The 21,171-nt window shown below is 64.0% G+C and overlaps 1 protein-coding gene across 1 annotated transcript in view; it reads right to left on the bottom strand.

Annotated features, from left to right (window-relative positions):
- Nucleotides 1–1,919: 1,919 nt before the first annotated feature.
- The window catches only part of ARHGAP8 (Rho GTPase activating protein 8), a 38,304-nt gene continuing 19,052 nt past the window's right edge, over nt 1,920–21,171 (bottom strand). The window contains exons 4-13 of the mRNA XM_054582581.1: nt 17,997–18,084; nt 16,313–16,444; nt 15,086–15,172; nt 13,402–13,500; nt 12,043–12,153; nt 6,536–6,609; nt 4,862–4,939; nt 3,724–3,852; nt 2,478–2,581; nt 1,920–2,213 (exon numbers count right to left, since the gene is read on the bottom strand). Of these exons, the coding sequence (XP_054438556.1) occupies nt 1,920–2,213; nt 2,478–2,581; nt 3,724–3,852; nt 4,862–4,939; nt 6,536–6,609; nt 12,043–12,153; nt 13,402–13,500; nt 15,086–15,172; nt 16,313–16,444; nt 17,997–18,084 (1,196 nt within the window). The remainder of the gene's footprint in view (nt 2,214–2,477; nt 2,582–3,723; nt 3,853–4,861; nt 4,940–6,535; nt 6,610–12,042; nt 12,154–13,401; nt 13,501–15,085; nt 15,173–16,312; nt 16,445–17,996; nt 18,085–21,171) is intronic.

Here is a 21,171-nt window from a genome sequence, read left to right as displayed (position 1 = left end):
ACTTCTTTTCAAGATGCACCAGAGAGAATTCTAGCCTTGGCTTGGGTTAACAGTGAGCTAGAGAAGACAGTGAGGAGGAATGGATGGGCGGGGACCACAAGCCCGGGGGGGGAGGGGAGGCGAGGGGAGGCGCAGGGAGCTGGAGGGCGGAGCCCGGGACACAGGCTCCCATCCACAGGCCCGGTTGGTGCCCGACGCCCTGCTCCCCGCTGGAGCCCGTGCCAGTGTGGGCGTGGGCACGGGGTGGGCCGGGCTGGAGCCTCTGGACGTCTGGGGGCTCCAGGGCACCTGGTGGGCCGTACAGATTGAGGAATGTGGACGGCCATCTAGGGGGACCAAAATCCGCTTTAAACCAAAGATCTAGATGGTTCTGGTCCAACCAGGAAACATCCAAAATACTGCGTGGTGGCAACGATTTTAGTGCTGTACCAGGTGTTCCGCTGTTTAGACGGGAAACAGGCACACAGAGGTTAAAGTGCTCAAATGCGCAGGGGAGCCGATTTTCACGAGGCCTTGGGGTTCATGAGCCGGCAGGCTCCAAACTGGGGGGGCACGAAGTGTGAACGCCCCCTTTGTACAGATGGGGAGGCGAAGGCCAGATCCCCTCTGTGGCTCCCATAGCTTCGTGAAGGTGAGTCCCCCAGCCCTGCGCTCACAGGCTGTGTGACTCTGAGCAAGTCCCTAGCCTTCTCTGGGCCTCCACACCCAGCTGTACCCACGGGAACGTCATCGGGGAAATGGCTCCCGGCCCCTTGTCCCAACGTCACCCCTCCCCTGGGGAGAGGAGGGAACCTCCGCACCGGCTCAGCTGCGGGGGCAGTGAGACCGTCCTTCGCAGGGGTCAGCTGCCTGGGGCCCGTGAATTCTGGCCCCCACCTTCCCGGGCAGGGACCAGGCGGTGGGTTGAGCAAATGCCCTTGGCCACGGATCTAATGCAGTTCTCTACGCGGCTCTGCCCGTGGACGCCCTCTCCCTCGATGTTCTGAGCTCGGGCGGGAGGAGGGGTGTCACTGAAGCCCCCTCAAACCCCAGCCCAGGTCACCCGCCCAGCCCGGCTGTCACGAGGCTCACGAGACGCGTGGGGAAGGTCGTCCGGCACCACCTGCGGCACCTGGCAGGGCCCAGCAGCCTCCTCGCCAGCCTGTGGCCCAGCACCGCTCACGCCGTCGCCCTCTGACCCCTGCCGGAGGGACGGGCCTCGGCTTCCGACCGCGCCCTCCCTGAGGACACGAGCTGCCCGCCCCCAGGGAGACGTGTCTCGTGGCTGCAGGGACTGCCTTCTCGGCTCGCCGTGACCCCGCCCCACCTCCCCCGCCCCAGGAATGTTCAGAGGGCTGGCGTCCTCCCTGATGGGACGGCCGGGGCCTGCAGAAGGCCGCCTGCTTTACCGCCCCGACTCTCCGCCTTCCCAGGCACCGTCTGTGCTGAATAACTTGGCAAGCCCCCCGCCCCACGGTGATCCGGCCTTGGCCAATGAGCTGGCTTTGGCCAGTGGGCTGCGAGCCGTGTGATGCAGCCAGAGCCAGGAGGTCGTCCACCCCTCTGCCTCCAGGACGGGAACACGCTCCGCCTCCTGAAGCCCCGGCCAGATCAGAGCCGCCCAGCTGGCCAGACAACAGCAGGCCAGAAACGCTGCTGTTGCACGTTGCCGGTTTGTTTGTTACACAGCATTGCAGTCACTGTGGCTGCCGGATACATGGCCCCAGCCCACAAACACCCATTTTCAGTGAAGCCACGTCAAATTGGGATTCTGACGGAGCCATCACCTCACCCCCACCCACAGCTGAGGAACGTGGGCAGGGGCTGGAGGACCACAGCCACAGCACTGCCACAGGAAGGTTCGCCAGAAGGCATTTAATGGCCAAGTAACAGACACGCCCGTGCACAGACGGACAGGCCTCACGGTGGCACCTCCAGCACTAGCGGAGGCTCCCGGCGGTTGCCAGGGGACCGAGGTGCACCGGGCATGGCGAGGCCTCTGGGGAAGCAGCCGCCCTGCTCTCCTGCCCTGCCGAGCCGGCGCCCGGCTCCCCGCGGGCTCCCTGGGCGCTGAAGACCTTCCCATGGTGTTCGATCAGCAGTTCGGTGAACAGGTTCAGGGGCACCAGCGCATTCAGGGAGGCGGCCCCCTGGGACGGCCAGATTAAATTCAGCCCGAAGACACAGGCCAGGTTGGAGCTGTTCATCTTGTTGAAGATGCTCTCCCGGGACACCTGGAGGACAGGTGGGAGACGCGGTGACCCGCGCGTCCTGTGCGGCGGGAAGGGCGCTGGGTTGGGAGCCAGGGCTGTGACCTCATGCTGCCACCACGCTGCTCCCCAGTCAGACGGTCTGGGGACACAGCCCCTGCCTCCAGGACCCCCTGCTCGGTAGACACCAGGGGGCAGCAGAGGCGGGCCTGGGTGACCCCAGACCCTGGGCTGCGTGAGCGTCACTGAGCGGCACGGCCTCCCCCAGAGGCCGCCCCGCCCACCCACCTCGTGCAGGAAGCCCATGAGGTAGCTGAGCACAGCGTAGTTGTGCTCCGGGAGGGTCTGCAGGATCTGGCGGCAGCGGGTCACACGCAGGCTGCTCTCCACACCTGCGACGGCACAGGGGTGCTTCTGAGTCCTCCCCGAGGGCAGGCGCGGGCGGGGGAGGACAGAGCGCCCGTGCTGGCCTGGGGCACCTGCTTCCCTTGTGGCCCCGCGGGTGTCTCCTTCCAGCTCCGTCTCCTCCCTCACAAGGGACACGCAGCTGCAGCCGCCCAGGGGGCCACACCACCTCGCACGCACGGGACACTCGGCCAGGCACGGGCTCAGTGCAGCCCGGGGCCCCGCTGTTCCTTACACGCAGTCTGTGGCAGCGGTCACTGAGTGGGGACTGGCCCCCAAAGCCGGAGGCACTTACCGCCCAGCCCGTTACAGAGGACATGCGCTGACCCGCTCTCAGCCTGCAGGCCCGTGTAGGATTCTCAGCAGCGCAGCCCCCACACCCGCCAGGGGCCGGATGCAGCTGTCCCGGTTCCGAGACCCCCTCCAGGTCCCTCTTAGCCACACCCCCACCAAGCTCTGTAAACTACAGGCCAAAGCTCAGCAGCTGACAAGCGTTCCCCAAGCTCCTGCCGTAGAGGCGCACCCAGTCACACGCGTGTTCACTCCCATGCCCCACACGCACTCACACGCATGCCGACTCACACGCGTGCTCTCTCACACACACTCACATCGCAGCCCGCAGGCGCGCCGACCCCGCTGCACCGCGGGCCAGGCCACCACGCGCACTGCGGGCTTTGCAAACGCAGCCCCAGCTGAAAGACGCAAAGTCCTCCACTGGGAACGTTCTTGCTGGCTTTTCAGTAAAAGCCATTCTTTCGTGAAAACGAGCTGTTGGGTCATTTAGAGGGATGTGGAGTGCCCGTGAAGTGACTACTTTCGAGGCACCCGCACACCTGGGGGTCCCCCCAGCCCTGGAACTCAGCTCTCCAGCCTCAGCCCATCGTCCCCCAAATGGCGGTCCCAGCGTGGCTCCCCGTGCAGGGGCCACCTCCAGCCCCCACTACGGCCCCTCCGGGAAAGACCCCTCACCAGCCAGCAGGAGGGACCCTCCCGCTGACTGTCCCGAAGCCACCGTGTGGGTGCCAGGAACCAGCCCGCTCGCCCTTGCCCTCCCTGCCGCCCGGCCCAGCGGCCCCTGCCACCCCAGCCCCCCCGCACCGCCCGGGGGGGCCCCCAGGCAGGCACGTACTGGTGATCCCCAGGATCTGCTCGTAGGCTTTGAAGGTCAGCAGCGGCTGGGGCAGCTCCCGCAGGAAGGTCTTCAGGATCACGGCAGGGACGTGGACGTCTCCATAGTCGTCGAAGTTCACGGGCTTGCCTGGGCACACAGCACGGGCGCCTGAGTCTCTGTTTTGTTTTAAATCTAATCACTCTTCTCTCTCTCTCTCTCTTTCGAAGACTTTACTTATTTACTTTTATAGAGAGGGGAAGGGCGGGGGAAAGAGGAAGAGAAGCATCAATCTGTTGACTCTCACACGCCCCCGACTGGGGGCCTGGCCCGCAACCCAGGCCTGTGCCCTGACTGGGAATTGAACTGGGGACCTTTTGGTCTGCAGGCCGGCGCTCAGCCCACTGAGCCGCACCAGCCAGGACGCACCCGAGTTCTGATTCTGGGCTGGGGACTCCGGCCTCACCATGGGCTCTGATGCAGAAAGGCTTTAACCCCGCCGAGGGAAGAGCCTCAGGCTGGAGCAATGTGCCCAGGCGGTGACTCTGTCCTCTCTGGAAATGGGGTGCTGTCGCCCCGCCCGCCCCGCCTCTCCAGGGAGCCTGGCGGAGGCTGGGGCGTCACTGGTTTCCCTGCTGTGAGGCTTGGTCCCGCCCAGGGAGAGAGCGCTCGGGGGTCCGGGCCCTGGCTCCCGCGTCCCGGAGCCCACACACAGCGGGGGGAGGGCTGGCCAGCCATGCCAGGCACCGGCCCTGTCACCTAACGAGTGAACCGGTGACCACGGAAACGACGAGGGTGCCCTGAGGACGGGGAAACCTCCCTGTAGGTGAGCTGCTTTACCAGCATCGCCACAGCGTGCTCAGCTCTGACGCCGCGTCTCCCCACCCGCAGGTAACACCCCGGCAGCTGCGGCAGCCGCGCTGAGCCAGGCGGCCCTGCTGCCCCGCGGAGCCTCCCCAGCCCCATTCCCGACACCGTCCGCCTGGTTTGCGTGGAGAGGCCCTGAAGGCTGATGGCACCATGAGGCCGCCTGCCCCCGCCAGCTGGGCACGGGACTCACCTGAGCAGCTGCCCTGGCCCGGGCTGTTTGGGGGTTGGGGGACAGAGCTGGGGGCTCCGGGCCCTGGCGGGCGGGCGGCTCGGGGGAGGGGCCGCTCACCTTGGTTGTAGAGCCGCTGGATCTCGCGGACGGTCTGGACGCTGGCCGATCGCCGGAACAGGCCCTCTGTGCGGAGTCCTGCAGGCGGAGAGCCTCTAGGAATCTCACAGGGCCCAGCACATCAGGTTTCCAGAACATTCCCCGACTCCCCCGCCCGCGCGTCGCCCCCGGGGCTGGCAGGGACCGCTCTCCAGTCTGGGCCGTTGCCCCCCCACCGCCTACTGCCCCTCCTTCAACGCTCCTCTCAATTCAAACTTTTCCCGGTCCCCAACCCGACCGGATTTCCCTCCCACCTGTGCGGCCCCCGGGACGGGAGACAGGGGACCGACCGCCACTGAGGTCAGACGGAGCGGGCCCAGCGCTCGGCCTCGGAGAAAGCGCACAGCCATCTGAGCTCAGCCGCCCGCTGCCCCCGAGGGCTGCTGGACGGGCCGTCGCGTGCGTGGCATGTGTCGGGCACCCCGCGCGCCCCCAAACCCGCGGCTTCCCGTTCTCCCCACGAGGGTCTAGGGCTGCCCCGCCCAACACGGTTGTCACTCATCGCACGCGGAGACTTAAATTTAATGGAAATTAAATGAAATTTTAAAGTCCAGCCACCCGGCACTCCCACGCTCACATACACACACACGCACACTCCCACACACACGCACACTCGCACACTCACACACACGCACTCCCACAGCCACAGCCAAGGGTTCTATGGGGCCGTTCCCGCCGCGGGCAGTGACCCTCACTGGAAGTAGCGCAGGTGAGACCCCCGTGCTCTCCCCCTCCCCGCCCAGCAGCCCTCCTCCACTCTGGCGCTCAGGGAGCGATGCAGCAGGTACGGCCGACGGGGACCCGCGTCTGTGGGAGCCCTTCCTGTCCCCGTCAGCTGCAGGCGGCTTCCCGTGGACCCCGGCCACGGGCTCCACCCCCCGCGCCTGCCCCGCAGCCTCCCCCTCCAGCCTCCCGCTTCAGGTTCACTCAACAAATGCACCCTGAGCTCCTACTGCGGGCAGTTTCTGTGTTTTGTGTTTAACGAATAGAGGAGCAGCTGCACGAAGCACAGGTGGCCCCGCTCACAGCTCCTGCCTTGGGTCTGTACGCACCGTCCTTCGCCTCTCCCTGAAATGCGCGCAGGAAGGGGAGCGCGAGAAGGGGCACGTAGTCCAAGGGGAGGCGGCCCCCAACCAGTGCCAGGCCCTCTGGCCGCAGAGGCGGGGCTTGCAGAGCGGTGTGTCACCAGAACGCGCAGCTCCTGGGCGCCCCGGGGACAGGGGCGGTCCCCCTGTCCTGCTGCGCCCCCCTCGGCCCCCGCAGCACCTGCCCTGCCCCCGCGGTGGCCGCCACTGCCCCCCATTAGGGGAGATGCAGCCCCCACGCCTTCCCTGCGGCTCTGAGCTCTGGCCTTGGGGCGCCTGGAGGAGCCGCAAGCCTCAGCCCCCCAGGGCCCTGAGCCTGCGCCCCGATGGGGTCCACAAACCAGGCTCACCTGTCACGTCAAGGGAGTCCCCTCTGGGGGGCCGTCAGGTGTCATCTCAGGAGGCCCCGCAGTGGCCCTGTGAGCACTGCCATCAGGCCACTGGGCAGGTGAGGAGACAGAGGCCCAGACAGGCCCCCCGGAGTCGGGGGGGGGGGTGCACGGGCCGCTCTCCGTCCCCCCGGCCCCCGCGGGAGCCAGCTGTCACCCACCTTTCTCTCTCAGGTATGTCACCGTGAACCTCAGCACGGGGGGGATGAGCTCGCCGTGGTTTTTGTCTCTGAGGCTGAGGGGACAGAAGAGAGCAACGGTTTTGACCTGGGCGCGACGGGTGATCATGGCCAGCCCAGGGCTCCGGGGACAGACGCGGCCGCGGCCCTCAGGTGGCCCGGTGGCAGGAGTAATAGGAACGGAGGCGCGTGTCTGAGGGCCCGCCCGCGGCAGGCTCTCCTCCTCCACTTTCTCTGGGAGCCAGCGCTGGCCCTGCCTGACTGGACGACCCCCGGCCTCCCTCTTAGCCTTCCCAGACTCAGTTTCCCTGTCTGGAAAGCGGGATTGCGGGGAGCTGCGCACATTCAAAGGTGAAGGATGCGAATGGCTTTGCTAAGCTCTCAGTCAAAGGTACTGACCATTAAAATCCCCAGAAAGCCCGAGGCCGCGGGGCTTCCATGGCCAAACACCGGGGGCCCCTCTCACAGATGCAGACGCAGGCCCAGGGCCACAGGTCACAGGGAACCTGGGTCTGTTGACTCTAAAGCCCAGGCTAGTTACCCTCCTGGGAGGGGACCCAACTGAGACTGGGGGGGCTGGACCCCGAAGAGCGGTCATGCGATCGCTGCTAGACAAGCCCTTCGTCCGTCGCTTAGCCGATATTTTGAGTCTTAAGAGCGGACTTCCCGAGCGGGAGGGGCCTGGGAGAGCGTGGGACTGAGGTCCCAGAAGGGGAGGGTCGCCCCCATCACAGGCACCCAGCCCGCGGAACGGGGCGCTGGCCGGCGTTCAGTTACCGCTCCTCGTAGGGCAGGAGCCACAGCGGGGACTCCTCCCCCACCCTCCGAGCCGGCAAGCAGGGGCTGGCCCGGGATGGGCAGCGCAGTGTGGAGACTCACAGCCACTCCTGGGGGCTCTGGATAGAAGACGCGTGTGCTCCTGGCCCAGTGGGGACGCCCAGGGCGGCAGGGGGATCCCCTCAGGCCCCGCCCCGCCCCGCCCCGCCCCGCGCATCTCTGCATGTGTGTGTGGGCCAGGGCCAGGCTCCTGCAGGCAGGCTTGGACCATGTCAAACCCATTGAAGTTTAGGGGTGCACAGAGGGCGGGGGGCTCCCGGAGGCAGAGCGCAATTCACAGGGCGGCACAGCCCACGCTGGGCCAGCCGCTGCCCTGGGGGCCACGCGGGGATTCTTGGCACATAACTCTTGCTCACACTCCCTCCCCTCAGAAGCGCTCTGAGTGACTCGGAACAGGCCCTTTCCCTGGTTGCATGCGATGATGAGGCAGGAGGTGAGCCTGTAACTTTAAGAACAGGAGGAGCAGGGAGGGAGGAAGTGTCGCCTGAAGGTACAGTGCTACCGGGAGCGGAGCAGACCCTCCCCGCTGGGCCCCCAGGCTTCTCCCATCCTCCCAGTTTCTGGAACAGGGTGGAGGGCCGCAGCCCCGTGACGGACGGGCGAGGTCTCAGCCGCACGGTCGGCAGGCGGACCCGGGTGCCAGGAGCACCAGGCGGTGCCCACGAACGCCACAGGAGCACCGGGTCGTGAGGGTTTACTGCGCGCCGGGCACCCTACGAAGCCCTCTGCCTTCATCAGAGCCCCCGTTTTGATAGAGGACAAGCAGATCCAGGAGGCTAATTGTTCTATCTGACGTCACCCAGCCCAGGGTCGGATCTAACGTGACTCCCGGGCCCCTGGACCTGGAGCTGCCCAAGGCTGGGTGGGCAGCGGGGGTGCCGGGGGGCGGCACCAGGCCCTGGCAGGCTGCGACCCCCACTGACGGCCTGCCCTCCTTGGGAGATGTGTGGGAAACAGGAAACAGGTTCGCCTCACCAGCTAGCCGAGTCCCCCAAACTCCGATGGGTGGGGTGCTGGCGTGCCAGGCTGGCCCGCGACTTAGCCCAGGGCCGAAGAAGGCCCGGCCGACCGCCACAGCCTTCCCGAGTGGCACCTGGGGCAGGAGACCAAAGACCAGCGTCTCCGAGCACGAAGGGAAAGAGGATGGAAGGCAGACGCCCATCACCTCGACCCCTGCAAAATGCGTCCTGGCCGCCGAGGCCCCCCCACCCTGGCGGAGAAGCAGGGGCCCAAGGAGCCACGCGGTCCTGCTCGCGTGTCCCTGAATCTGTCGCCCTTGGGTCTTTAACAAAAGGGTATAACACGGGTACATCGAAAACTACAAAAGATCCCTGAAAAGAAGGGATGTTTTAAAGTCCAAATAAATGGAAAGTGTGCGTGGATTCAAAGGCACAGTGTTAAGATGGCTGTACTCCCCAAACTGATCTAAAGACAGCCCGGTCCCTATTGAAACCCCAGCTGCCTCTCTGCGGAAACTGACAAGCTGATTCTAAAATTAATATGGAAATTCAAGGGACCTGGAATAGTCAAAACGATCTGGAAAAAGAACGATGCTGGAACTCATATTTCCGATTTTGAAACTTACTAAAAGCTTCAGTGATAAAGATAGTGTGGCACCAGCATATAGATCAACAGATAAAATTAAGGGTCCAGAAATAAACCCTCACATGTATGGTCAATCAGCATTTGACAAGGGTGTCAGGCAATTCCATGGGAGGAAAATAGTCTTTTCAACAAATGGTCCCGGTTTGTGTGGAGTCATCTGGGAAGGCTTCCTGGAGGAGGGGGCTGTGAAGAAGGAATAAGAGCAGGCAAAGCGCTGGGCAGCAGGCACTGGCTCAGAGTCTGACACCCTGTTATTAAGCCCCCGCGGTCCTGGAGGGTGAGGAGGGTAAGGCTTCAACTCCAGGCACAGAGACGGAAGCTGGGGCTGCCTCACTTGACTTCCCAAGCTGGAAAGTGCCAGAGCCGGGCTGTGGCCTCCTCCTTCCTCCGCGGGGGCCTCTCCCTCTTCCCGCGAGGCCCGGCCTGTCCAGGCAGGACTGTACTAAAGGCACATGTGCATTTCCGTTTCCCCTCTTCAGGGACGGCAGGCCAGCGGAGACCTCTCGAATCGCTGGCTCCCCCTTCGCACACTAACTTAATTAGCTTACTCTAGGGTGGCAGCGTTCTGTTGTGTGCTTTTGAACTTTAACTCAGCAAATTAACACTTGCGAATAGGGTTTGGTTATGAATTTTAATGGTGTTTATTCTTTCAGAGACCAAGAAAATTGCACATCTGGTGCTTTATTTAATGTGTTTATTGCCATTTTATGATGGTCGTTCTCAACGAAACAGGGGAAAATGTTAATTTAAAGAGGCAATTGCACGGATCCCCTCTCAGAGCGGAAAACGCAGAATGTTTCCAATGCTTGTCCGGTGCCCCCACCCCTCCCCGCAGGTGTGAGGGACCGGTTTTCACAGTGACCACGGCTCCTGCTACGGGAGTGAACCCGGCTTTTCGAAGGGGTGTCACTGACACCTGCCTTCGATCTGGAGTTCAGACGCAGGGTCAGCACGTCCAAGAGGCACCTGCTCACACCCAGGACCGTGGGGCCCCGGGGGGCTTCACAGAGCAGAGGGGACGCCACAAATGACTAAGAGTCTCCCCCGTGCTCGGGCGGGTGGCTTAGAAATCCACGGGTGGGCGTGTTTCCAGCTTTTCATTTTTAAGGTTTTACTCGGCAATAGGAGGCAGCAGTGGCTCTGAACGACAAAGCTGGTCCAGAAGGTGCTGCTGGTCATCAGGATGGGGACTGAGGGTGGACAGGCCAGCAGCCTCGGCCAGGGCCACACAGGACCCCCGCGTATCAGAACACGCCAGCACAGCAGAGCCTCAGGACAGGCCAAACGGCAAAAGGGTCACAGGTGGGCGGGGCATCCCAGGGACCCTCCTGAGAGCAGAGCTCTCACCAGCGCCCCCAGAGGGGCCTGTGGTCACTGCGGGTCCACTGCCCACCCTGCCTTCCTCAGGCCTGCGAGGAGTGTGGGGTCACACCAGCACTTGTTACAATGTTTTAAAAAAAGCAAAGGAAGTGCCCTTTGGTGAACTGTAATTCCAGATACACAGGGTCCGGCAGAAGGAAGGCCTGCTGGAGCGTGGTTGGTGGGGTAACACCTAATACGGGTGTCATAATGTATAGTTTTAATTGGAACATTTCGCCTAAAATGTCACATGGTGTGCTGGAGTGTGACAGTTGCTACAGAATCATATGCTTACGATTCTGTAATAACACAGGGGCGTTATTTGTGTCGGGCCCTCTGTTAAGGGGAAGGACCCAGTAGAACAAACACTGTGTTCGGGAGGCGCACACAAAGAGCTTCTTTCAGGCCCCCCATGTGCGTGAGGCTGGGGAGGGGGTGAGCCCCACAGTCCAGGCCTGCCCTTGACTTAAACTAACTTAGAAATTCAGCGCCGGCCTGCGGACCAAAGGGTCGCTGGTTCGATCCCCCGTTGGGGCACACGCCTGGGCTGCGGGCCAGGTCCCCAGGATGGGACGCGCGCGAGGCAAGCACACATGGATGTTTCTCTCCCTCTCTTCCTCCCTTCCCCGTCTAAAAATCAATAAATAAGTAATCTTAAAAAAAAAGTTTCTTTAAAAAAAAGAAAGGAAGAAATTCAGTGCCGCAGTGGCATCAGCCCTGGTTCAAATGCTCAACAAGCCGCACGTGGCCAGTGCAGGCCATGCCTAGCACCCCGAAGTTCTGGAAAACCATGGCCCATCCTTGCCTGCTGTACCACGCCGAGGTGCCCCCTCCCCCGCCCCCGCACGCCAGGCCCCGCCCCTCCACAGCCACACCTCCTGGTCCCCACCAGCCCTGCCAGCCCCTGCCAGGATCCCTGGCAGCCCCTGTCAGGGTCCCGGGCAGACTGGCCTGGCCCGGCCCTGGGACAGGTTTCCGCCCAGCCCCTCCCCCTCATACCACAGACCACCGGTTTCCTAGTCCTGCTATAACTAATTACCATAAACCGGGTCGTTCAAAACAATGCAAGTTTATTATCTCGCCCCCTGGACGGGCCAGATGTCTCAAACGGGTCAGCGGGGCTGGGTTCTTTCCAGGGGTCCTAGGGGACGGCCCGCCCGCAGCCTCTTGCGGCTCCCAGGGCGCCCGCGCTCCTTGGCTGTGGTCCTGCGCTGTCCTGACCTCTGCTTCCGCTTCTGCCCTCACGTCCCTCCGACCCGGACCCTGCTGCCTCCCTCTTACGAGGGCCCCTGGGAGGACGCAGGGCCCACCCGCTCATCCAGGAGAATTCCCCACCCCCAGATCCTTCACCTAATCACACGCGCAAAGTCTCTTTTGCCACGTAAGGTGAGAGCGTACAGGTTCCGGGGACCAGGACCCCACGCCCACAGGGGCTACCGTTCGGCCCACCACCCGCCCCTCCCCGCCCTCCTTCACGCTGGGCCTGGAGAGAGGGGGTCCGGCGCCCAGTCCCACACGCCGCAGCGGGCACCCGCCTCAACGACAGCCTCAGGCCTCCCTTCCCTGCAGGGCCAAGCTCGGCCACCAGAGGCCAAGGCCTGGGGACAACTCCCCATCCCCCACCCCCCGCCTGAAGTGTCCCACGGTCCCACGGAGGAAACAAGAACCCCATGGCTGCGCTCACTTACTACTGCAGACTGACGCCAAACTGCTGCGTGGGCAGAGGGGGCCGGGGCGGCGGCGTCTTGGTGGGTGGGAGCGGCCCGCCCTTGCGTAGGTTCCGGAGCTTCTCGTCGTACCTGTGGACACAGCAGACGCCCGGTTCTCACCCGGCAGGGCAGAGCAGAGCCTCGGGCCGAGGGGCCGCCTGGGGGCCAGCGCCCTGGGGGCGCCTGCAGGACACCCAGGTGTCTCATCCTTCCGGGCCCACGTGCCACGCTGCCGTGGGTCTGTCTGTCTCTCTCGCACGTGCGCACACACGCACACCGTTGCTGGGGGTGGGGTGGCGTTCACAGGAAAGGCAGGAAGGGGAGTCCAGCCCCATCGCACCTGCAGCCTCTCCTGCCAACCCCGGCCGGTGTTTCGCCTGCACGGGTCTGCACGGGGCCTCCCCTCAGCTGGAAACGCTTTCCCTGGCTTCTTGACCCAGCCAATTGTCCCCCTGAAACCCACTTCAGGAGTCACCTCCTTCTGGAAGCTTCTGTGACACACCCGCCCCATTAGCCCCCTCACTGGCTGGGTGCAGCGCCTCCTGCGGCCTCTCTGCTCGCTGACCTGCGGCCCCTGCCACCTGTGAGCGTCCCGAGGGCAGGCGCTCCCTGCCCAGCTCTGTCCCCAGCCTCTGGCACATGGCTTGGTGCCTGGAGGGAGCTCAAGCTCTCCGCGGCCCCTGCAAGGCTGCCGCATGGCAGGGCCACGCGGGCGAGGGCCCTGTTCCCTCAGGGGGCGCCCGGGGAGGGTCAGGGGAACCCAGGGAGGGCCAGGGGGCACCCGGGCAGGGCCAGAGGCACAGGCTGGATGGGGCCCCACCTTGTACTGACTGTGGGGCGAGGGACACCACATGCCTACCTGGGCTCCCCCACTCCCCACCCCACGAGACACCAGGCAGTGGGGGCACCTCTGCCGTGTAAAATAAAGCAGCAGACACGCCAAGCAGGCTTCCAGCAAGATGCCGCTGAAGGCGCTCTTCTCCAGGGCACCTGTGACGTGCCTGAGAACGTTTCAGTCCAGTATAACCCACCACAGCCCCGAGAAACGCCCCAAGTCTTGGCTCCGAAGCAGAAACACCGGGCCCCGAGGCAGTGAACAGCCACTGCCACTGCGGTTATTTTTTAAAACCATTTTGCAGCGGCGGGTGAGAAAAACAGCGGGTCCGCGGGCGCCCCGGCTCAGGCCTGCGCCTCCGCATCGGCGGTCGGTGCCTTTCCTGCGCGTCCCTGCGGCTGCCAAGGGCTGAGCCGCGTCCGGCTGGCACAGCCCGAAACGAGGATTCCCCAGGAATGCGGCGGGCGAGACCCGCGGACACGGGAGGCAGTTGTCCGACTCACCGCACGACTTCCGGGGGGATGGCCAGCTGGTCACATCTGAGGTGCACACGGAGCTCACTCAGAGAGTTGAAATAGGTGACTTTTTTCCCAAACTTGTGACTGAGAATGCAGAAGAGATCGAAAACGATTAGACGGCCGCAGAGCGGCCGGCACCGGAGGCAGGGAGGCAGGGATGGGAGAACAAGGCTGGCAGGTTTGCGTGAACAGATGTAACTGCTGACACAACCTAGAACCTGCACACAACAGAGACTGCACACACCTGCAGACGCACCAAACACCGAGGGACCATCGGCATAAAAATAAACATCGGCCTCCAGTTTGCCTCTGCCCAGAATCTGGGGGGCAGAGGGTGCGGCAGGGCGGCCCAGGGACGGGCTTGCCCCTCGGCCACCCCCTCTCCCTGTGAGGGTCTCGCGACGGCAGGGACCACACCCGTGTCCTCTCCGGCTTCTCTCCAGGACGCTGCCACCCTGCGGCCCACGGTGGAGCCAGCACGGCCACAAGGCCAACCCACCTGCAGGGCCTCCGTCGCCCCTAGAAAACGGGGCTTCTCCCTCCCACGTACAGGCGACCGTCCGTCCCCGTAAACCGGTCCCTGCCCCACCCCGGCAGACACTGCTGCCCGTGTCCGTTACTATTTCTTAAATGCATTAACCTTTTATTTTTCATTTATAGCTGGCCTGCAACGTTGTTATTAGTGTCAGGTCACGGCGATTGGACATTTACGTAACGCACGAAGTGGTCCCGAGACAAGTCGAGTACCACACGCCGCGCGGTCACTGCTGCCCTGTTCTCACTCCGCTGTTACCAGGGAGCCTCGGTTTCGCTCGCTTGTCTTTGCGGCCGCCCTGCCTCACACGGGGCCGCACTCGTTCGCCCCGACACCCAGAGGAGCGCGGGCGTGTGCGTGCGCCGCGGCGCCGTCTCCACCATCAGGGTGACGGGCATAGCCATCGCCTCCAAAGCTTCCTTGCGTCTCTGCGTTTGTCCCCACCTCACACAAGAGGCACCCTCTGCGGCAATTTCAAGGGCATGACACCATATTGTCACTGCAGGCTGTGCCCATCCAGATCTCCGGAAACTCCCCGTGTTTGAAAACTGAAACTGAGCTGTTTTATCAGGAGACGGGCTTGAATCCAGAGGCGGGGGAGGGGCCCAGCCGCGTACACTGGCTCCCCCTAGTGGAAGAGAGGGGATCAGACGAGTGCCCGGACCCCCAGCCACCGGCCCCGAGGGGCAAAGGGGGCCTCGCTGCAGAACCGTGTGTGGGGACAGGGGTGGCCACTTCAGCGCTGCAGCCAGGCTCCCTGCCCCAGTGCAAGAACACCCTAATCTTTCCACCTCCAGCCGGCCAGGCGTTTGCTGGACCCCAGGCCCCGCAGGCGGCAAGCAGGGCTCAGGACTCTGTGTATTGAGGTGGGGGTCGGGGTGGTACAGGGCTCCTCCAGAGTCACCTCACACCAAGAGACACCCCGGGACGCTCCTTCTCAAGTCCCAGAAAGGCTGGGAAAGGGGAGAGGGCTCGAAGGCAGGCCTGGGCCTGAGGGAGCAGCCTGGGGGCGCGGACAGTGCGTGTGCAGAGTGCGTGAGTGCACGTGTGAGCACATGTAATCGATCGTGCGGCCGCTCGCATGTGTGACCAGGGAGGACGGGGCCCTGGGGGGCCAGAGTGGGGGCCGCGTACCTGATGAGGGGTTTGAAGACGTTCCACAGGACTTTGATGAAGTTGGTGGGGTGTACGACGTAGAGAGCCTTCAAGTTCTTCTTGTACCTAAGGGGGAGGGGACGTGACTTCCGAGCAGGACCCGCAGGGACACACTCGAGCCGAAGAACCGCCGGCTTCCGCCAGAGCCAGACGTCGGGCAGAACTTAGAAAGGATTCGAACCCGGGGAAAATCAGGACCCCTGCCCTCCACGGCCCCACCTACTCGTGCTCACGCACTTGGGGGCCACAGTGTGGGGGTGCGTGAGGGCAACGCGGCCCTGACTCTCGAAACAAACACCCCTTCTCTGCTGGGAACTGATTCTGGGGGAACAGGGAGTTTACTGTGTGGGTCACACAGGCTGCGAGATGGGCCAGAGTCCTACACAGCAGGGTGCCAGGCACCCACACGGCAAGGCACTAGGCACCCACTTAGAAACGAGGTGACGTGCCCTGGCTGATGTGGCTACTCAGTGGATTGAGCGCCAGCCTGCAAATCGAAAGGTCGCCGGTTTGGTTCCCAGGCAGTGGGTTGCGGGCCAGGTCCCCAGTTGGGGGCGCACGAGAGGCAACCAATCGATGTATCTCTCCCTGTCTTATTCCTTTCCCCTCTCTCTAAAAATAAATACATAAAAATTAAAACAAACAAACAAACAAAAAAACACTCCATGAAGAGTCGCAGTGCACTCGGTGGTAATCTCATGCAGTACCACTCTTAAAAAGAAAAACAAGGAACGAGGTGATTCTTGGCTTGCCTCCCTCCCTCCCTCCTGAATAATTCAGGCTAAAGCCGCCAGCCTGAGCCACGGCCGTTGGCATGCATCCCGGGTGGGGGCAGAGGCCGCCGGCCCGCGGGGGCAAGAGGGCCGGCGGGGCGGCCGTGGGGCCAGCTGAGCAGGGCTTTATGTTTGTACATGGCTGAAAAAAATGTAAAGGACCATAGCTCATGACAAGACATGTGAAAACAGAGCGAGGTTCACATTTCAGCGTCCAAAAACACTGCTACTGGCACACAGTTCCGCTTCCTCGTTCACGTGCTGCCTGGGCTGCGTCCGCCCTTCGGCAGAGTTCAGCAGTTGTGACAAAGGTCTGACAGCCTGCAAGGCTGACACGCTGCCCGCTGGCCCTGGCCGGCCACGCCGGACAGAGCCCCCCTCACCCCAGCTCGGCTGGCACCCCGCCCCGCCTTGCCCGAGGGCCCGCACACACTTCCTGTCGAAGTCCCGGTAGGCGCTCTGCAGCCACTGCAGGGACGGCTTGTTGCGGCTGTTCAGCCCGTAGTGGAAGTAGACGATGATGTAATCGCTCTCCACGTGCTGGTCCAGCGTGTACTTCAAATACCTGCGTACCCAGGACAGACGCGGTTGTGAAAGTCGCCCCCTGGATACTATTAAACCCAACAGGCTTCCCCGGGGGCGGACGCTGGGGTCCCCCAGGGGGCGTCGGCACCAGGCCTCGCAGTCACAGCGGGGCCACACCGAGAACCCACACATGGTGGGGCCGGATCCCCGTTTGTTAGATGACAGTTGAGACTCAGAGATGTTCCGTAACTTTCCTGAGGTCACACAGCCAGGGAGTGGGTGTGGTGGGCCAGAAAGAACCCCCGACACGTCCAGGTCACGTCCCGGATGGGGCGAGCGTGGCCTTATTGGGAAAAGGGGCCTGAGAGGAAGACCTACTCCTGGATGGTCCAGGCGGGCCCTAACTGCCGTCTCGTGTGTCCCGAAGGGGCAGAGATAACGAGGAAACGGCACCGGGGGGACAGCCACCTGGAGACGGAGGCTGAGCAGAGAGACGGCCCGGCCAGGGAGGGAGAGGGACGAGGCCGACGCGGCAGCCGTGGGAAGCCAGAAAAGGCAGGGTTCTCTCCTGGACCCCCGGCCCCCAGGACTGTGAGAGAAGGGACTTCTGTGGTTTTACGCCACCTCGCCCACCCCAGCGGCCACAGGAAGCCCGCCCAGAGGACGTGCTGGGGCGCGGCAGCCCTCACTCCCAGGCTCCCTCAGCTCCTCCTAGAGGCCGGCAGTCCCTCCTCTCTGGATTATCCCCCGTCCTCCCTCCTGTTCCTGGGGAGCAGGGTCCGGGCTCTGCTCTGCCTGTTGCCTGACCACACCTACAGGACGAGCTCTGCAGTCTCCACGGTCGCGTCTCGGGGACGACCCCAGCCCCCAGACCCCGCGGACAAGGCCTCGTCCAGCCGTCTGCACGAGACCGTGTGGCCCTCCACCTCGCTCTGGCAGGGGCTGCGGCACCGAGCTGGCCAGGTCGCGCGGTCAGCGGGCTGTGCTGTCCCCTGGGGCCCGTCTTGCAGTCCGCCCGGCCTGGTCTGCTCCCTCGCGCGCCACCAGGCCCACGGCGTGGACATGCGTCCCCAGAACCGCCCCACGAGTAAACTCAGCAAGGCTCCACCCCTGCAAGGGCGCGGCCCGCCCTCCCTGCCAGACGCCTTGGTGGGGACCTCTTCCTTTCACAAAAGGACGTGAGCGTCTCCTTCGCGGGTTTGATTTCTGAACGACACGGAGCGCCCCCCCGCCCCAGGCGCCGACCGTGAGGACGGCCGCCCGCCGAGGCAGGCACCGCTGCGCCCACTTTACAGACGAGGCCACGGAGGCCAATGCGGGGGCCCGGGGCCCGGGCGGCCCAAGAGGGCCCGAGGCCTGGGGCCGAAGCTCAGGACTAGCCGTAGCGCTGCCCTGGGCTGAGGGGGCAGCTGCCCGGCGGGCGGTTGGGTGACTTACACTTGATGTGGCATCTGCCTGGGGATCCGTGAGTCAATCTATATGTGTTAGTCTTTGACCCCGAATGTCCCTTCTGTGCTGAGTGGCGGAGGGGTGTGTGCACGGCGGTGGGGGGGGACGTGCACGCAGGGGTGCAGTCACAGGGCGGGACTTACTCTAGCAGGCGCCGGTGGTTGAGCTCGTGCGAGGGGGGCATCCGGCAGCAGCTGAAGGTGACGATGCGTCTCCCGAAGCAGTCCTCCCCTGCGGGAAGACGCAGGCATGAGCCTCGCCAAGACACCCACAGCCCCGGCGGCCGCGCCCGGAAAGCCCGCGGGCGCTACCGCGTGGAGGAACCACCGCCGGGCCGGCCCAGCTCAGCTGAGAGGGGCAGGCGGCCGGCCCACAGCGGAGGCAGCGCCTGCCGGACAGGCACCTGACGCGCGGACGCGCACAGGCTATTTACGGACGCGCGGGGCACGGTAGCCGAGCCCCCCTTCACCACCAGCCTGCATGCCGCCAACAGCCACTCCCGCTTTGCAATCGGAGAGCCGGGCGCAGGCGGTGGTCGCAGGCGCACAGCCACGCAGCGTGCCGTGCCGAGGGCACCTGGGGCTGAAATCTGGACACGGCCGGCTTCAAAGCTGGTGCCTGGCCCCTCTGCTCCCCCCACAGGGCCCCCGGGACTCCGGGCCCTGGAGAAAGCCGGGGTGGCCTGGGGGCTGTCGCTCCAGGCGTGACCTCTCAGTGCACAGGAGCCCGCCCGGAAGCCTGGTCGCTTGGTCCCGGCCCCGTCATGGCCCAGGTCGCCTGTGGCTGTCCGGACGTGTCTGTGCTCGCCGCACGCGGGACAGCCGGGGGGTATCCCCGGACAGCCGACCCCCAGCCTAGTCACCTGTGACCCAGAGTCCAGGCTCGCTGCTTGTGCCTTCGGCTCCAAATGTGCCCAATATCTATGTACTGATTGGCTGAAGGGTTGATGATAGAAAGATTACCAGAAACCTGAAGAAAATAAGGGCACCCTTCTAGAAAAGTGCACAGCTTTAAATTCATGTTCGTTATAAAGAAGTATTTATTTATTTGAGGGGGGGAAGGGAGGGACAAGGAGAGAGAAACAGCAACGTGAAACAGACATTGGTCAGTAGCTTCTCCTATGTACCCGATCGGGGACTGAACCCGCAACCCAGGCTGGTGCCCTGACCGGGAACCGAACCAGCGACCTTTAGCTTTACTGAGAGAAGCCCGACCCTCTGAGCCGCTCCGGTCTGGGCCATTGCCACGGACTATTTACGTCCGTTTTCCGATGTTCACTGGAAGCGAGACAGGTTAGCAACAACGCGTTCGCAGGCCCTCTGGCCCTGCAAGGCAACGCACGGAGACACCCCACGCGTGCCCCGCCCCCCACACACACGCGTGCTCCGACGGCGCCGGCCCGGCTGCCTGCCTGGACAGCTGCTGGTTATTTGAGACACGTGCCACTCCTCCCGGGTGCCTGGCGGCCACCCTGACACACAGGATTCCAGGCCTGTCTCGGCTCCCGGTGCGGCTGCCTCTCCGTCCCACACGGGCCTTAAGAATTCTGGTCCCGCTTTCCATCTGTTCGCAAAGCGCCCGTTCGGAGGGGCTGCCCTGAGAGCCACATTCGTTCACTTCCCTCGCCTCATGTGGGTTTCGACACCAGCCCGTCGGTGGCCGTGCCTGGGAGCGCGACCCGGTGTCCCAGCCACCACCTCAGAGGCTGGGGCTCAGGGCTCCCTGCGTCCGTGCTCGCCGGGGGGACGAACGGGAAACTTTGCTTCTGAAGTTGTGAACGGTCAGGACACCGAGGGGCCCTTATTCCTGAAGTCAGACCGCATGGCAGGTCTTGGGGACGCGCTAAATAATTCGGCGGACGGAGGGTCAGGTCCCCGAGCGTTGGCTGAGGGCCCCTGTGCCCGTGGCTCTGGAGACAGCGAGCAGACACGGCCCGGGGGACAGGGCAGGCACACGGGGAGGCAGGTCTCTGCCCAGCTCCACCAGCCGCTATGGGAACCGGCGGGGGACCCCTCTGGCACCCGCCATTTTCCAAAGAGTGTATTTATTTATTTTTAGAGAGGAGAAGGGAGGGGGAGAGGGAGAGAAACATGGATGCGAAGGAGAAACATCGATCGGTTGCCTCTCATACATGCCCTGACCAGGGACCGAACCCGCAACCCAGGCACGTGCCCTGCCTGGGAATCCAACGGGTGACCCTTCCCTTTGCAGGACAACGTCCAACCAACCGAGCCACACCAGCCAGGGCCGCCACACCCACGTCTGCAATGACCTCTACCCAGGCTGGGCCACGCTTCACAGGTGAAGGGCCCACCCCCCACAGGACAGGCCTCACTTCAGACACCAGTGGCAAGACAGGGTCCCCAGGCCCCCCACTTCTGGCTGGCTGGCTACAAATCGGAGGCTCCCGACACCCTCCGGCTCAGTGATTCTCCAGAATCGCTGACGGAACTCGGCAAAGGGCCCTACATACAATTGCAGTTTTTTACCCAGGACACCACTCAGGACCAGCCTGGGGGTGGGGGCGGAACGTGGAGGGGCGTCTGGGGGTCCTCTCCCTCGGAGGCAGGAACGTGGATGTGCCCCCACCGTGCCCCGGTGTCCAGGCTGTTCTGGGGTTTCACTGCATGGGCACACCCAGCTGAATCGCGACTCGATCCATCGACCCACAGGCATCGCTGATCGATCGAATCGCTGGCAGCTGGTCGAGCCCGGTCTCCAGCCCCCGGAGGCGGCAGCCCCCTCCCTCCAACCCCGCGCGGGTCTTCCCAGCACAGGGGCCCCACCCTGAGTAGTGCCGTCCGCGGGAACCATCCAGGGGGACCCCCCCAACAAGAACTGTCATGAATCACAGTGACGCTCCTGCCGCTTGGGAAATCCCAAGGATTTAGGGGCTAGCTCCCAGGCGCCAGAGACAAATGCCAGCCACATTCTTCACCACGGGGTCCCAGACCCCGCCCCCCCGCCCCCGCCAGCCCCACCCCCAGGAAGACAGGAACCGGGCACACAGCGGGGCCTCGCTGGAACTCTGGCCCGTGGTGGAGCAGCCTGGGGGTGGGTGAAGCCGACGTCTGTCTGACACTTAGACGCCACCCGCCACCCTTGCGGCGGGGGCTTGAATGGGAGGTGCTAGTGGGAAGGAGGGGTCAAGGCCCCCAGGGTGTGGACGGCCGACGTTGGGCTCTGGCCTGTGAACGTGGGAGCGGCAAGGAGGGTGAGGGACGTGCGTCTGAGTGGAGGATGGCCCGAAGCCACACGTGTGTGGGGGGTGGACGGGGTGAGGGGACAGGGACCGGGAGAGACCACTAGGACTAGGCT

This window comes from Pteronotus mesoamericanus, unplaced genomic scaffold (genome assembly GCF_021234165.1).
Source record: "Pteronotus mesoamericanus isolate MK-2021 breed Mesoamerican mustached bat unplaced genomic scaffold, CSHL_Meso_final contig_702, whole genome shotgun sequence".
Taxonomy (NCBI): domain Eukaryota; kingdom Metazoa; phylum Chordata; class Mammalia; order Chiroptera; family Mormoopidae; genus Pteronotus; species Pteronotus mesoamericanus.
This window is presented reverse-complemented; position numbering and strand designations above follow the sequence as displayed.